The following is a 17,141-nucleotide window of genomic DNA, read 5'->3' on the forward strand; positions in this document are numbered from 1 at the left end:
AAAGGAAATTGCTGCTGTACTTGAAATAACCACTGTGTTTTTAGTACTGTTTGTGAAGATTTAAGAGTTGGCTAATGAACAGGTATTGGTTTCAGTTGCTTGGAGGCTATTGAAATAAACAGAGATTGAACTGGACTTGTGTAACTAAAATGCCTGAGGTGTTGGTGGAACAATCATGTGTCCATGGTCTGAGGTACTTTACCTAAATTGCTTCACCTGCAGCGACCCACTCCATCACCAAAGCTGCTTCCCATAAAGACTTCATTATGATCGAGAAATACAGATAGCACAGCATGTCGGTAAAGATTGATTTGAAAGATAACTGTACTGTCACCTCCCAAATTATTGGTACCCTTGATAAAGATGAGCAAAAAAGACTGTATCAAATAAATAATACAAATACCCAGCTATATTGCGTGCTCAACAAATGTGAAAATTATATTATTTTACACTAATACAATAACTCAGAGAAAAAAAAATCAAAAGTAGAACCCAGATGTATAATGCATCCTCCAGGGTTCTTCATCCTCCAGGGTTCTTCATCCAGGGTTCTTTATACTCCAGGGTTCTTCATCCCCCAGGGTTCTTCATCCAGGGTTCTTTATACTCCAGGGTTCTTCATCCTCCAGGGTTCTTCATCCAGGGTTCTTCATCCCCCAGGGTTCTTCATCCAGGGTTCTTCATCCAGGGTTCTTTATACTCCAGGGTTCTTTATACTCCAAGGTTCTTCATCCAGGGTTCTTTATACTCCAGGGTTCTTCATCCCCCAGGGTTCTTCATCCTCCACCATGCTTCATCCTTCAGGGTTCTTCATCTTCCAGGGTTCTTCATCCTCCAATGTTCTTCATCCTCCAGCGTTCTTCATCCTCCAGCGTTCTTCATACTCCAGGGTTCTTAATCCTCCAATTTGAGCATCCATGCTTGCAAACACAAACCATACACAGAAAGTTAATGCAAATGGTTGCACGCTGTGGGATATGCACTTAGCTTGTTGTTAAACCATTTAAACCAGCAGAATGGAGCAATACAGCCATTCTGAAAATATATAAAAATGTGTGATTATTACTCAAGGCATCTGTGAAGTAAATGGGCTAGAGCAGCTAAGTTAACCCTGCAAAATATTAAACAAACTGCTTTTGAATTGAGTATGACATTGTATAACTCAGGCTGGAGTAAACCATGTGTGTGATTTTACAACACAAATGTTCTTATATTAACCATTTGATCTGGTATGTACTCTTAGCATTCCTACCAGTTCATTCACTCTGTAATGACTCCTGAAGTCATGCAGTGCATATGTTCCATTGTTACTAACAGCAGCCCATGTGTTTCATTTTGATGGAGGTGTTGGGTCACTTGGTTGAAATTAGAATCTTATTTTCTTCTAGGCTGACCGGTATGAATCTACCTTCCCCCGTCATCAGCAGCAAGAATTGGCTACGGCTACATTTCACATCTGACAGCAACCATCGACGGAAAGGATTTAGTGCCCAGTACCAAGGTAAGGGGTCAGTGTCGGAGGGCTAGGAGAGATCCCTTCCCATTGCAGGCAGTCGTCAGTGCACATGGCAGTGAGTTCTTTGCCAGAGTTCAGCCAAACATGACATCTTGGCCTGGCCTGGATTCTGCCAGCACACGGTTCGCAGGTATATGCATAGGTATTTCTCTGGTTTCTTTTGACGAAGTTCAACACGGCTTGAGGCCCTCCAGGCTTAGTCACTAAGTGTAGTCTAAGATACTTCTGACTAAAAGAGAGTTGGGAAACTAAACCCAGTCTGCACATTATATTCCAATTATTTAGGATTTGTGTGTATTTTCCAGTAAAATTAAAATACATATTTTATTAATACCTGGCAAGGGGATGAAGTCATACTGGAGAGAGGATAACTCACACTGAACCTATTTCAGCTTTCTCATGGTTTAATTAGCTTCCCTGCATGACATAATTACCAGATTAGATTCCGAGTTGTATCCAAGTACAAATTGACACAAATGCAGGCTACGCATCCAGTGCACTGCCTGCTGGGTACTGAGCCCAGTGGTGTTAGGTGACTGTGTGGCCACCACTATTCACAAGCTGGCCCTCCCTTGCCCTGCAAAAAAAATGACTCCTGTGCTGATCCATAAAGACTAAATAACACATACCCAATAAGGCTGGTTGACGTTTATTGGGATGAATCCTGTCCTGGAGGCAGAGCTGAGCGATCTCCACTAGATGGGCCAGCTGCAAAGTCAAAATTGGCTATACATCGTAAAAAATCATAAAAACAAACATTTGCTTTTTGGTCTAAATTTAAGGTTAGGTTTGGGTATAAGGTTAGCAGTGTGGTTAAGGTTAGGGTTAGGTTAAAATCAGATTTTATAACTTTGTGGCTGTGCCAGCTAGTGACTACCCTGCAGAGCTGCCTACAGTGCATGAGTCATCCCAATAAATTCCAACTTGCAAGAGCACGGAAGCCTGGGCACATTGGCACCATCCTGGCCCTCTGCAATCACCTGGAGGACAGCTTGACATCTCTGCTTGTGAACTTCTACAGTAAACCCCATCTTCAAAGGATTTTGGGGAGGCAGGGAGGGACAGAGAGAGAGAGGGGGAAGCTGCTTGCATAGCAAGGAATCTCACAGAAGTGTTTGCACATTGTGACACAGATTTTCTTTCAGCCTTTGCTCTTAGGGTGTTTTGCTAATTAATATAATAATAATATATCATATATGCTAATTACATAAATGGATTATAATGTGCGCTATTTTTTCTCTCCAACAGTGAAAAAGGCCATTGAGCTAAAGTCAAGAGGGGTGAAAATGCTTCCAAGCAAAGACACAAACCACAAAAATGCTGTTTGTAAGTACTTTCTTATGCTCACGAGGTTCCGTTTTTATCCACATTACATTTGTAATCGCACTATCATAAAATCAAGCATATCTTAGTGTTTTCTTTCCCCAGGCAGTCCAAACAGTCCAGAAATGTATACTTATGATAAGCATTTTAAATTACGATAAGTATTTAGGATGTGGTATTTAGTATTTTATTCAGATCCCCATTAGCTGTTGCAGAAGCTACAGAGTCAAACAAAGTAGGTTTTCTTGCAAAGTTAAGTCAAACTGAGTGATATTTCATCCTACGGATCTCCACATACATTGGACAAGCCCTCTTCGTGTAAAAATTCATGCCATCTGTTTGGGTCCACTGACAGTTATATGATCAATGTAAATATGTGCATAATTCTATTGCACAATTGCTATTCATTACCCAGGGGGTATACTAACAGATTTTATCTGCCAGATTTATTATATACTAAATCCACGAAATCCACCCAGTCTGACGTATGCGTATGCATGGTGATCAGGTGGTTCCCGATGTGATGTGTGTATGGATACAGATAGAGGATCTTAATTTGAGCCAGTTTGCTACAGCATGAAAATTAACCTGCAGCAACAGGAAATGTGAATTATCATGTTATTATTATATTATTAAATAATGGACATTTTTGTAGTGGTTGCTACAGTTTACAACACAAATGTTCTTATATTAACCATTTGATCTGGTATGTACTCTTAGCATTCCTACAGGGAAAATCATGTCTGAAATGTCAAAGTGGGTGATCAAATTAAGATCCTACATCTGTATGTATGTGCACATACAATCTCTTTGACATGACAAATAACCACCTTTGATCAAAACGCTGTTACAAGAAATGCAGTGAACTTTTTTTCATTCACACTGGCTAGTGGCCCAAAATGCATTTCAAACGCAGCAAGTACCACTACTGAGTTTCCAGGGAAGAAATTTCTCCATACTATTAAGGTCATAGTATTTTTTTGATAGAATTTTTTAAAAGTGGTAATATGTTTGATTATCAGTTAGACATGAGTAGCTATCACACATAATTCTGTGCATAATTGATCATGATGATTTTCACACATCCATATGTACACACATACCATAATCCATTTTAGAATGTTTGCTTAGAATTTAATGTTTGCACAATTTCCATAATGTGTTTTCCAAAAGATGCCCTTGATGCTATCTATAATGGTATGGGGAAAACAACCCCCTCTTTAACACCACATTAAATTGTATTAATAATTTGTTCCATGCTATGCTTCATAAAGCATGTTCTATTGCAATTAATGTTACTAAATGGCTGACTTTGCAAAAGTGAGACACCACTTCTAATCTGGAATTTACATTTTAGGTATAATATATGGTGATATTAGATCCTGGATCCTGCTTCTACACATGCATTGCTTGCTGTTTGGGGTTTTAGGCTGGGTTTCTGTACAGTACTTTGAAATATCAGGTGACGTAAGAAGGGCTATATAAATACATTTGCTTTGATTTGATGGATAAACAAATAGCAATTATAAAAACACTATTTTGTGACGCTGGGTAACATACTGCAGGGTATGAAACAAGTCCACTTGATATACTTGAATAGCATCAATAGGCTCATCAATAGGCTCAGGTATATTATTAACCAAGTTTGTAACTCTTAACTGCCATTAAAACATTCTAAATTCTGCAAAGGCAGAATTGATGTGGTCATTCATATATGAATATGCATATTATCACCATCACCAGACGCTTTTAGATGAGGAATTAAGCTCAGGTCCTGACTCACTGTGGTCATTAAAGATCCCATGGTGCTTATTTAAAGAGCAGAGGTGTAAAATCATGCACTCTGGCCAAATCCCGGATGTATAGCCAGCCTTCTCCTAATATCCTCCAAGACATCTAATTACTACAGCTACATTTCAGTTGGACAGAATTCTTTTCATCTTCATTGAAAAGGCAGATTTTTTTGTCAATTTTGCTGATGGCTGGAAAGACGTCTGACATTGATCACCGAGGTGGCTTCTCATTTTTCACGGGGTAAAAATTCCAACCACCTACACAGTGTGGAGCCTGTGTGGGGTATCCCCATTGGACCAAGAATGAATTGATACTGATCCAAACTGGCTGCCCACCTCTGTAAATTGTTTGCCAGCTTTTAAAAACTAGACTAGATCCAATGCTTAGGATAACAACATAATATAGAAGGGAAATAAATGCTTCCACAGTTTATTGCAGAATTTTGACCAGAAGGTCTTTGCCAGGCTACGGTTGAAGTCCTGGCGAAAACCTTCTGGTCGAAATCTTGCTATTATCTGCGGGAGACTACAATAGTGTGTGGTTAATAATTACCCTTCCTTTTGATGGTCTCCAATTCCCGATCAAAAGAAGCACCTCTACCTGCCCCCCCACATTCTGAAATTGCATTTCCCCCCCAGTTTTATCATTGGAAATCATGTGATACAAAAAGAAGCAGCAGTTTGTTTACCCGACTGGATAAACAAAAATGTTGTGATGTCCAATTGGTAGTTACAGTCTTGTCCCATCACTGCAACTCCACTACGGACTCGGGAGAGGCGAAGGTTGAGAGCCATGTGTCCTCCGAAACACGACCCTGCCAAGCCACACTGCTTCTTGACACACTGCTCGCTTAACCCGGAAGCCAGCTGCACCAATATGTCGGAGGGAACACCGTACACCTGGTGACCGTGTCAGCATGCATTCCGCCCAGCCCGCCACAGGAGTCATTAGAGCGCGATGGGACAAGGACAACCCAGCCGGCCAAACTCTCCCCTAACTGGACAATGCTGGGCCAATTGTGCGCTGCCTCATGGATCTCCCGGTCACGGCCGGCTGCGACACACTAAAACCAAAGTTGATTCTGTAGTAGATACTATAGATACTGTAGTATGTACTGTAGACACTATAGATACTGTAGTAGATACAGTAGTAGATACTGTAGATACTGTAGTAGACACTGTAGATTCTATAGTAGATTTTATAGTAGATACTGTAGTAGATACTGTAGAAGATACTGTATAAGATAATGTAGATACTGTAGTAGATACAGCACATACTGTAGTAGACACTGTAGATACTGTAGAAGATAATGTTGACTACTGTAGTATATACTGTAATACATACAGTAGATACTGTAGATACTGTAGTAGATACTGTAGATACTGTAGAAGATTATGTAGATACTGTAGTATATACTGTAGAAGATACTGTAGATTCTACTGTAGATACTGTAGTAGATACTGTAGAAGATACTGTAGATATTGTAGAAGATACTGTAGAGACTGTAGTAGATACTTTAGAATATACCGTAGATACTGTAGAATATACTGTAGTACTGTACTAGATACTTTAGTAGATACTGTAGAAGATACTGTAGTAAATACTGTAGAAGATACTGTAGATACTGTAGTAGATACAATATATATTGTAGTAGACACTGTAGATACTTAGTAGATACTATAGTAGATACTGTAGTATATACTGTAGAAGATACTGTAGATACTGTAGAATATACTGTTGATACTGTAGTAGATACTGTAGTAGACACTATATATTGTAGTTGACATTGTATATACTGTAGTAGGTACTGTAGATACTGTAGAAGATCATGTAGACACTGTAGAAGATACTGTAGAAACTGTAAATACTGTAGTAGATACTGTAGGATATACTTTAGATACTATAGAAGATAAGGTACTAGATACTGTAGAAGATACTGGTGACACTGTAGTACATACTGTATAATATACTGTATATACTGTAATAGATACTGAAGTAGATGCTGTATAAGGTAATGTATATACTGCATAAGATACTATAGAAGATACTGTACATACTGTAGTAGATACTGTAGAAGATATAGAATATGCTGTAGTTGATACTGTAGAAGATAATGTAGATACTGTAGAAAATACTGTAGAAGATACTGTAGTAAATACTGTAGAAGATACTGTTGAAGATACTGTATCTACAGTAGATACTTTAGGTACTGTAGTAGATACTGTAGATACCATCGTCGATACTGTAGTACTGTAGAAGATAATGTAGAGACTGTAGAAGATACTGTAGAAACTATAAATCCTGTAGTAGATACTGTAGGAGATACTTTAGATACTGTAGTAGATACTGTAGAATATACTGTAGAAGATACTTTAGATACTGTAGTAGATACTGTAGAATATACTGTTGAATATACTGTAGATACTGTAATAGATACTGAATTAGATACTGTAGAAGAGACGGTATATACTGCATAAGATACTATAGGAGATACTGTATATACTGTAGTAGATACTGTAGAAACTATAGAATATACTGTAGTTGATACTGTAGAAGATAATGTAGATACTGAAGAAGATTGTGTAGAATATACTGTAGTAATACTGTAGAAGATACTGTTGTAGGTACTGTATCTACAGTAGATACTATACTGTAGGTACTGTAGTAGATTCTGTAGATACCATCGTAGATACTGTAGTAGATACAGTAGATACTGTAGTAGATACTGTAGATACTGTCGTAGATATTGTAGTAGATACTGTATTAGATACTTTAGTATGTGAACATTTCTGAGTGCTGTCTGTTGTATCATGATGACCTCACTGAATACCATCACAAGCATATTCAGTCTTTTCCAATCATTGGTGTTTACTTCAAATCCCAAACTAGGCAGCCATGGAAACAGTTAAAACAGATGAAAAAATCTATAAAATATAGTCACTGTAGTTAAATTTATAATGAAATCACTCTCAGAAAATACAAGGGTTTTACAAATTGGTATCTGTGTGTGCAGCAAAGTTCAGTTTGTTATCGGTGACAGTACCCAAATATTTATCTTAAAGAAGCCAATCCGAGGATCTTGAATGATAGTAGTCCAGCAGCCATTGGTGGAGTGGGAAGTTTACCTTTCGCAGCAGAAGTGAGCTATGTGGGCTTCATCATTGATTATAACAGTAGTCTAGAGAAGTGTCGAAGTGGGGAGGCTGTGAGAGGAATGGATGCTATGTTGTAGTTCTCCCTGTTATAAATTCCCTGCTAAAAAACATGCTGACCGACAAAATAGCTTTATTAACATAAGAAATAAAACTAGTATGAAAGTAAAGTCATGATCCTTTTCATTTTCAAGCCAAAGTCCTAACACAGAAAAGTGGAGTAAGATTATCATTGGGCAGGACAGGAAACAGAAATGGTGGTGCAAACAGCACATCAGTAAGCTGGACAAAAGCTTTGATTGGATGGTGGAACTTTTAAAACTAATATCAGGATTCACAGGAGGTGACATTTGAAGACAACATCAAACAGAAAGACATGACAGTTGATCAAAAGGGATAGAAATGGCTGTCCATGCCGCTCATCCCATTAACACATTCTCTGACCTTGGCTTGAAATGAACATTTTAGCATTATTATTGCACTGGATTTCATGGGATACGGTTAATACATTCTCAAATGCACTTGTATGATTTTAATTTGATCACTCTTATAGTGTATTCAAGGTTTAAAAAGGCTTTAAAATGTCAGACTTTATTTGCCCTAACAAACAATGTATCAACCCCTACAAAAAATGACAATTAATTATAATCCACATTTCCTGTTGCTGCAGGATTACTACATCCTACATCTATACGTATCCTCCAATATACGATTTCTCGCATGTAGCATGTTGATCTTTTATAGAAAGTAATGGTCACTTAAACCAAAGCCACACGCTACATTGAGAGTTCACTCATATAAATTGGTTAAAGTATGAAAGGATTCTGTAGTCTTGTGATTACTGTGCAGTGCATCAAAAGGAATGGATGGAAAAAGGGCAACAGAAAAAGTATTCTTTTTTTTCCCCCAATGCCTTTTGCACCAGCTTTTTGTGACCAAGTTAAAATGATGTGTAAGCTGACCTAATGTGGTTCTGGGCCCGTAAACAAACTGAGGTTATGTGACAGAATGATGCAGAAATTAAGGTGAGAACACAAACACACACTGGCACAGGAATGGTGGAAAAGGATATGCTATGAAGCATGACCTTTTCACAGTTTGTTTTCGTTATATTGCCACGAGCAGTGAATCATTAAAGCTCCTGTCATCACAAGGTGGAAATACATATTTCATATCTGAAAGCAACCCATACAAATGTTATGATGAAACATTTACTTGTAGAGACTGTTTTATTTCTATAGCTGTTGACCCACCTGTTCATTTATTTATCTTTAAGAAAAGCTTATAATCAAGTTCACTATAAAAAATGTATTGTTCTTTTGATAAATGCACCTATCCAACTCTTGTTCTATAAATTGTATGACCATTTTCTTACCTTCTAATGTACATTTGCAATTGTGCATATGCTAACATACACTGAGTGTACAAAACAGACCTTTCCTAATATTGAGTTTTACCCCCTTTTGCCTTCAGAAAAGCCTCAGTTTGTTGGGGCATGGACTCTACAAGGTGTCGAAAGCATTCCACAGGGATGCTGGCCGATGTTGACTCCAATGCTTCCCACAGTTGTGTCAAGTTGGATGGATGTCCTTTGGGTGGGGGACCATTCTTGATACACACGGGAAACTGTTGAGTGTGAAAAACCCAGCAGCGTTGTAGTTCTTGACACAAACTGGTGTGCTTGGCGCCTAATACCATACCCCGTTCAAAGGCACTTAAATATTTTGTCTTGCCCATTCAACCTCTGAATGGCACACATACACTATCCATGTCTCAAATGTCTCAAGGCTTAAAAATCATTATTTAACCTGTCTCCTCCCCTTCATCTACGCTGATTGCTGCTGCTACTCTCTGTTATTATCTATGCAGAGTAACTTTAATAACTCTACCTACATATACATAATTACCTGAATTACCTCGACACCGGTTCCCACTGCACATTAACATTGACTCTGTACCGGTACCCCCTGTATATAGCACCGCTATTGTTATTTACTGCTGCTCTTTAATTATTTGTTATCATTATCTCTTACTTTTTTTAGGGATTTTCTTAAAACTGCATTGTTGGTTAAGGGCTTGTAAGTAAGCATTTCACGGTAAGGTCTACATCTGTTGTATTCGGCGCATGTGACAAATACAATTTGATTTGATTGGCATCAATAAGGGATCATAGCTTTCACCTAGATTTACCTGGTCAGTCTGTCATGTTCATAATGTTTTGTACACTTTTTTACACAGTGTATGTTAACATTACTTAATGTGTATTAGATTGCAGGATAGAATAGACTAAAAGTTGTATCCAGGGTAATGTCAAAGACTGTTAGAAGCAATGCATTTTGCTTTGTAATGTTTCTATTAAACCTTTATTTAACCAGGAAATGTCACGGGTGTGTACGGGAGGCGAAGTCAGGTGCAGGAGAGCAGATTGTAGTAACAGGCGCACTTTTTATTCCGGTCCAAAACGAAAGCACATAAGTACATAAACGTGCCCATAACACGGAACATGAACAAAAGTCTGGCGCGTGACAAATACCCACATAACATAAAACAATTTCACACAAAGACATGGAGGGGAACAGAGGACTAAATACATGCAGTGTGATTAGGGAATGAAAACCAGGTGTGTATGGAACAAGACAAAACAAATGGAAATATGAAAAATGGAGCGGCGATGGCTAGAAAGCCGGTGACGTCGATCGCCGAACGCCACCGAACGGGTCGATCACCGAACGACCCGTTGACGCGCGGCTCCAGCGGCGCGCCGACACCGGCCTCGGGGACGACCCGGAGGGCGAGGCGCAGGGCGATCCGGTCGGCGACAGTGAAACTCCCGCAGCAGTTTGGGGTCCAACACATCCGCAACCGGGACCCAGCACCTCTCCTCCGGACCATACCCCTCCCACTCCACGAGGTACTGAAGGCCCCCTGCCCGACGCCTCGAATCCAGGATGGACCGAACGGAGTACGCCGGGGCCCCCTCAATGTCCAGAGGGGGCGGAGGAACCTCCCGCACCTCAGATTCCTAGAGCGGACCAGCCACCACCGGCCTGAGGAGAGACACATGGAACGTGGGGTTAATACGGTAATCAGAGGGAAGCTGTAATCTGTAACACACCTCGTTCACCCTCCTCAGGACTTTGAATGGCCCCACAAACCGCGGACCCAGCTTCCGGCAGGGCAGGCGGAGGGGCAGGATTCGGGTCGAGAGCCAGACCCGGTCCCCTGGTGCGAACACCGGGGTCTCACTGCGGTGACGGTCCGCGCTGGTCTTTTGGCGAAGCGCGGCTTGCTGAAGGTGAACATGGGCTGCCTCCCATGTCTCCTCCGTGCGCCTGAACCAGTCGTCCACCGCAGGAGCCTCGGTCTGACCTTGATGCCAGGGCGCCAGAACTGGCTTGTACCCCAATACGCACAGAAAGGGGGAGAGGTTAGTGGAGTAGTGGCGAAGCGAGTTCTGCGCCATCTCGGCCCAGGGCATGAATGCCGCCCACTCCCCCGGCCGGTGCTGGCAATAGGACCGCAGAAACCTGCCCACATCCTGGTTGACGCTCTCTACCTGCCCGTTACTCTCGGGGTGAAAACCCAAGGTAAGGCTGATCGAGACCCCCAGACGGTCCATGAACGCCTTCCAGACTCTCGACGTGAGCCGGGGACCCCGATCAGACACTATATCCTCAGGCACCCCGTAGTGCCGGAAGACGTGAGTAAACAGGGCTTCCGCAGTCTGTAGGGCCGTAGGAAGACCGGGCAGAGGGAGGAGACGACAGGACTTAGAGAAATGATCCACAATGACCAGGATCATAGTGTTTCCCTGTGAAAGAGGAAGATCGGTTAAAAAATCCACCGACAGGTGTGACCATGGTTGTTGTGGAATGGGTAAGGGGTGTAGCTTAGCTATGGTCAGGCGTCTCGGAGCCTTACACTGGGCAAACACCGAGCAGGAGGAAACATAAACCCTCACGTCCTTAGCCAAGGTGGGCCACCAGTACTTCCCAGTCAGACAGCGCAGCGTCCAACCGATCCCCGGATGACCAGAGGGGGGTGACGTGTGGGCCCAATAGATCAACTGGTCACGGACAGCAGACGGAACATACATACGCCCAACGGGACACTGGAGGGGAGCGGGCTCTGTATGCAACGCCTGCTCAATGTTTGCGTCCAGCTCCCACATGACCAGCGCTACCAGGCAAGAGGCCGGGAGTATGGGAGTCTGATCCATGGGCCACTCCTCTGTGTCATACAGCCGGGACAGTGCGTCTGCCTTCATATTCTGGGAACCTGGTCTGTAGGACAGGATAAACACAAAATGGGTAAAGAACATGGCCCACCTTGCCTGACGAGGATTCAGTCTCCTCGCTGCCCGGATGTACTCCAGGTTGCGGGGGTCAGTCCAGATGAGGAAAGGGTGTTTAGCCCCCCCAAGCCAATGTCTCCACGCCTTAAGCGCTTTAACCACAGCCAACAGCTCCCGGTCCCCCACATCATAGTTATGCTCCGCCGGGCTGAGCTTCTTCGAGAAGAAAGCACAGGGGCGGCGTTTCGGTGGCGTACCCGAGCGCTGTGAGAGCACGGCTCCTATCCCAGCCTCGGACGCGTCCACCTCCACTATGACCGCCAAAGAGTGATCCGGATGGGCCAGCACGGGAGCCGAAGTAAACAGAGCTCTTAGCTGCCCAAAAGCCCTGTCCGCCTCAGCCGACCACTGCAACCGTACGGGACCCCCCTTCAGCAGTGAAGTAATGGGAGCAGCCACCTGGCCAAAACCCCAGATAAATCTCCGGTAGTAATGGGCAAACCCTAAAAATCACTGCACCTCCTTTACCGTGGTGGGAGTCGGCCAATTACGCACGGCTGCAATGCGGTCACTCTCCATCTCCACCCCTGATGTGGAAATGCGCTACCCTAGGAAGGAGATGACCTGCTAAAAGAACAGGCATTTCTCAGCCTTGAGGTACAGGTCATGCTCCAACAGTCGTCCAAGTACTCTGCACACCAAGGACACATGCTCGGCGCATGTAGCGGAGTATATCAGAATGTCGTTGATATACACCACTACACCCTGCCCGTGCAGGTCCAGGAAAATCTTGTCTACAAAGGATTGGAAAACTGATGGAGCATTCATCAACCCGTACGGCATGACGAGGTACTCATAATGCCCTGAGGTGGTACTAAACGCTGTCTTCCACTCGTCTCCCTCCCTGATACGCACCAGGTTATACGCACTCCTGAGATCCAGTTTCGTGAAGAAGCGCGCTCCATGCATTGACTCAATCGCTGGGGCGATAAGAGGTAGCGGGTAACTGTACCTCACCGTGATTTGATTGAGACCTCTATAGTCAATGCACGGGCGTAGACCTTCATCTTTCTTCTTCACAAAAAAGAAACTCGAGGAGGCGGGTGAAGTGGAGGACCGAATGTACCCCTGACGCAGGGATTCAGAGACATTAGTCTCCATAGCCACCGTCTCTGCTTGTGACAGGGGATACACGTGACTCCTGGGAAGCGCAGCATCTGCCAGGAGATTTATCGCACAATTCCCCCGTTGATGAGGTGGTAATTGAGTCGCCTTCTTTTTACAGAAGGCGAAAGCCAAAATCGGCATGTTCTGGGGGGATGCGCATGGTGGAGACCTGGTCTGGACTTTCCACCGTGATAGCACCAACGAAAACCCCTACACACCTCCCCGAGCACTCTCGCGACCACCCCGTGAAAGCCCTCTGTTGCCAGGAAATAGTGGGGTTATGATGAGCCAACCCGGGAAGGCCTAGTACCACGGGAAACGCAGGACAGTCAATGAGGAAGAGACTGATTTTCTCCTCGTGACCCCCCTGCGTCTCCATGGCCAGGGAGATGGTGGCTTCCCTGATTAGCCCGGACCCTAATGGTCAACTATCCAGAGCGTGAACAGGGAAAGGTCTAACTACAGGAATAATGGGGATCCCTAAACTAAGGGCTAACGCTCTGTCGATAAAATTCCCAGCTGCGCCTGAATCGATGAGCGCCTTATGCTGGGAATGCGGGGGAAACTCAGGGAAACAAACAGGTACAAACAGGTGGTCAACAGAGGACTCTGGATGAGTGTGGTGCAGACTCACCTGGGGTGACGCCAGAGTGCCCTGCCTGTTGCCTCTACTCCCAGAGGGACCGACACGGCACCGACCGGCAGTGTGCCCTTTGCGGCCACAGATGGTGCACGTGATGGCCCCTCCTCCAGCCTCCCTACGCGCAGTCCCTCCCAACTCCAGGGGCACCGGAGCGGGGTTGCTGGAAGATGGCACCAACAGCGCCCCCTCTGGATGTCTGCGGGTGACCAGCAGGTTATCCAACCGGATGGACAAATCCACCAGTTGGTCAAAGGAGATGGTGGCATCCCTGCAGGCCAGCTCACGTCCAACGTCCTCGCGCAGGCTGCACCAATAGTGGTCGATGAGGGACCTGTCGTTCCAGCCTGCTCCGGCGGCCAAGGTCCGGAATTCCAGGGTGAATTCCTGGGCGCTCCCCGTCCCCTGCCTCAAATGGAAGAGCCGTTCCCCCGCCGCTCTACCTTCGGGCAGATGGTCGAAGACAGCCTGAAGCGACGGGTGAACTCCTCGAAGTGGTACAACGCCGCGTCTCCTTCTCCCCACACGGCGTTTGCCCACTCCAGAGCTCTCCCCGAGAGGCATGAGACGAGGGCAGACACTTTCTCCCTTCCCGAGGGAGCTGGGTGCACAGTGGCCAGATAGAGGTCCAGTTGTAACAGGAATCCCTGGCACTGTGCTGCCATCCCACCATACTCCCTGGGAAGGGAGAGACGCATCCCACTGAGACTGGCTCCGGACGGGACGGGTAGAGGTAACCCCGGTTGCGCTGGTCTAGGCACTGGAGAGACTTCCTGTCTCTCCCAGCGGTCCATAGTCTGGACAACGCGATCCATCATGGCACCAAGATGATGTAGCATAGCAGAATGTTCCTGGACGCGCTCCTCGACTCCTCTAACCGGGGTACCTTTTCCTGCTGACTCCATGGTGGGTGTGAAATTCTGTTACGGGTGTGTATGGGAGGCGAAGTCAGGTGCAGGAGAGCAGATTGTAGTAACAGGCGCACTTTTTATTCCGGTCCAAAACGAAAGCACATAAGTACATAAACGTGCCCATAACACGGAACATGAACAAAAGTCTGGCGCGTGACAAATACCCACATAACATAAAACAATTTCACACAAAGACATGGAGGGGAACAGAGGACTAAATACATGCAGTGTGATTAGGGAATGAAAACCAGGTGTGTATGGAACAAGGCAAAACAAATGGAAATATGAAAAATGGAGTGGCGATGGCTAGAAAGCCGGTGACGTCGATCGCCGAACGCTGCCCGAACAAGGAGAGGAGCCGACTTTGGCGGAAGTTGTGACAGGAAAATACCCTTGAGGTTAGAAACCTCTTTTGTGAGGGGGATTAGGTGTAATGATTTGTTTCAGTCTGTGTTATGGCCATTAGAATGTTTTCAGTGCAACAGCGCACAATGATCAATGCAATTTCTATTCTGAAAGCCATTATTAGACCAAATTGTCTCCCAAAGTTTTCATTGATAATTTTACTGCCAATGATCTAAATATGCAGTAACTGTAAGTGGACTCATCTTTGTATTCATTCATGGCTTCTGAATTAATGGCAGCGATAGAGGAATCATTTCCTTTCATTGAGACTAATGGAGCGTGATCTTGTTAGAACATGAAATTAGGATTAATTGCTCTAATCCTATGATTGTGAGAGTGCTGTTTGTCACCATTGTCTCATGCTTCTGGCCCTGTGTTTCTAATATAATACCTTTCCGATTCTTGTCAGCACTTGTTATGGAGCATCAATATGGGCCTTTGTTAAAAGTATCCGAGCCTGTATAATCCCATAGCAAACTCTTAACCTTTTTTCTAACCATCTGTGTATATATTTTGTACTGTCAATTAATCAACTAGACATAAAAACTGTACAATCAAGCTTATCACATTACATTTGACTTACCCAGACTATACAGTGCACTTGAGGCGCATAACTTTCATGGTATTATTTTATAATATCTGTCACTAGTAATTCAATAGATTTGGTACCTCTTTTCTCACCACTCTGTATTCCACCTTTATCCTCTTTCTGTAGTGAGCCAAGGGGGCATGGCAGCAGACATTTGTCCAGATCCTGGGATTCCAGAGAATGGGAAGAGGATGGGCTCAGACTTTCAGTGGGTTCCTTTGCTTCACTCTCATCAGGTTTGGCCTCAGTGAATTGGGAACTGTGTGGAACAGCTTTAATCAAGGCGATCCCTGCTGTGTGGAATAGGCATTTTTAAACCCCCACTGCTATGCCATCACCATTAGTGACTGAAATTAGACCCGCACAATAGGTGATAAGACCCTCTTAGAGAAGATGCCTTAATTCAACAAGGGTCATTACTGGTTTGTTAAGGAGGCAGATGTACTTATCACCATTAAAAACTAAAAACATTTGAGAAATTGAGGGAACTTGTTCACAGACCAAAAAAAGTTACATTTGGTTGTTTGGAACACACCATAGCAATCTACTGGTGGAAATAGAAAACTTTTTATCCCATGTTGTTTGTTGCAGATTTGACAGAAGGAAGACTGTCACAGGCATAGAGGAGTTAGGGGCTGATGCCGTGCTCTGTGCGGCAGGTCATTTGTTTCTCCAATTCCTACAGGGTCGGAGCCAGCATCCAGTTTTCCTGTGATGACAGCTATGTGCTTCAGGGATCAAAGAGCATCACTTGCCAGAGAGTGACAGAGACGTTGGCCGCATGGAGTGACCACAGGCCTATCTGCCGCAGTAAGTGTGAACGCAGGCAGGCTCTTTTACCATCGCAACACTTTCTGTAGGTACAGATATGCTCTCTTAATTTGATCACACTGTTGTGGCAGAGTATTTGTAAATCCAAAACTTGTAGTGTATTCAATGTTTAAAAAGGCTTCTAAAGTTTACATTTCCACTTAAACATTTCACATTATTCATATTTCCCGTTGCTGCAGGATTATTTTCCTGCTGTGAGAAACCAGTCAAATTAAGATGAACAATGTCACACCTCGTCACCAGTGGTGAGGAGGGTGTGGGGTGTTTAATGTTGAGGCACGACAGTACAGATATTATTGTATTTAGAGGATTTAACTGTTACCTACTAGCCAGGTCAAATACTTGAATGTTCTCTATTCCTCATATTACCTTGGCTTTAGCTGGAATTTACAAAGGCTATTGAAGATTCAATCCCCTTGATTTAAAAGCATTGTTGTTTATTTCTTTATTGAGACATGTCATTTTTAGGTAAACAATGACATGTTTTTTTAGGTAAGCATGACATGTTTTTTAGGGGAA

The 17,141-nt window shown here is 43.7% G+C and overlaps 1 protein-coding gene across 1 annotated transcript in view; it reads left to right on the top strand.

The window, feature by feature from the left end:
* LOC115200882 (CUB and sushi domain-containing protein 1) overlaps nucleotides 1-17,141 on the top strand; it is a 509,589-nt gene that overhangs the window by 334,587 nt on the left and 157,861 nt on the right. The window contains exons 6-9 of the mRNA XM_029763998.1: nucleotides 1,389-1,522; nucleotides 2,756-2,842; nucleotides 15,918-15,999; nucleotides 16,477-16,601. Of these exons, the coding sequence (XP_029619858.1) occupies nucleotides 1,389-1,522; nucleotides 2,756-2,842; nucleotides 15,918-15,999; nucleotides 16,477-16,601 (428 nt within the window). The remainder of the gene's footprint in view (nucleotides 1-1,388; nucleotides 1,523-2,755; nucleotides 2,843-15,917; nucleotides 16,000-16,476; nucleotides 16,602-17,141) is intronic.

This window comes from Salmo trutta, chromosome 10, assembly GCF_901001165.1.
Source record: "Salmo trutta chromosome 10, fSalTru1.1, whole genome shotgun sequence".
In the NCBI taxonomy this organism is placed as follows: Eukaryota; Metazoa; Chordata; class Actinopteri; order Salmoniformes; family Salmonidae; genus Salmo; species Salmo trutta.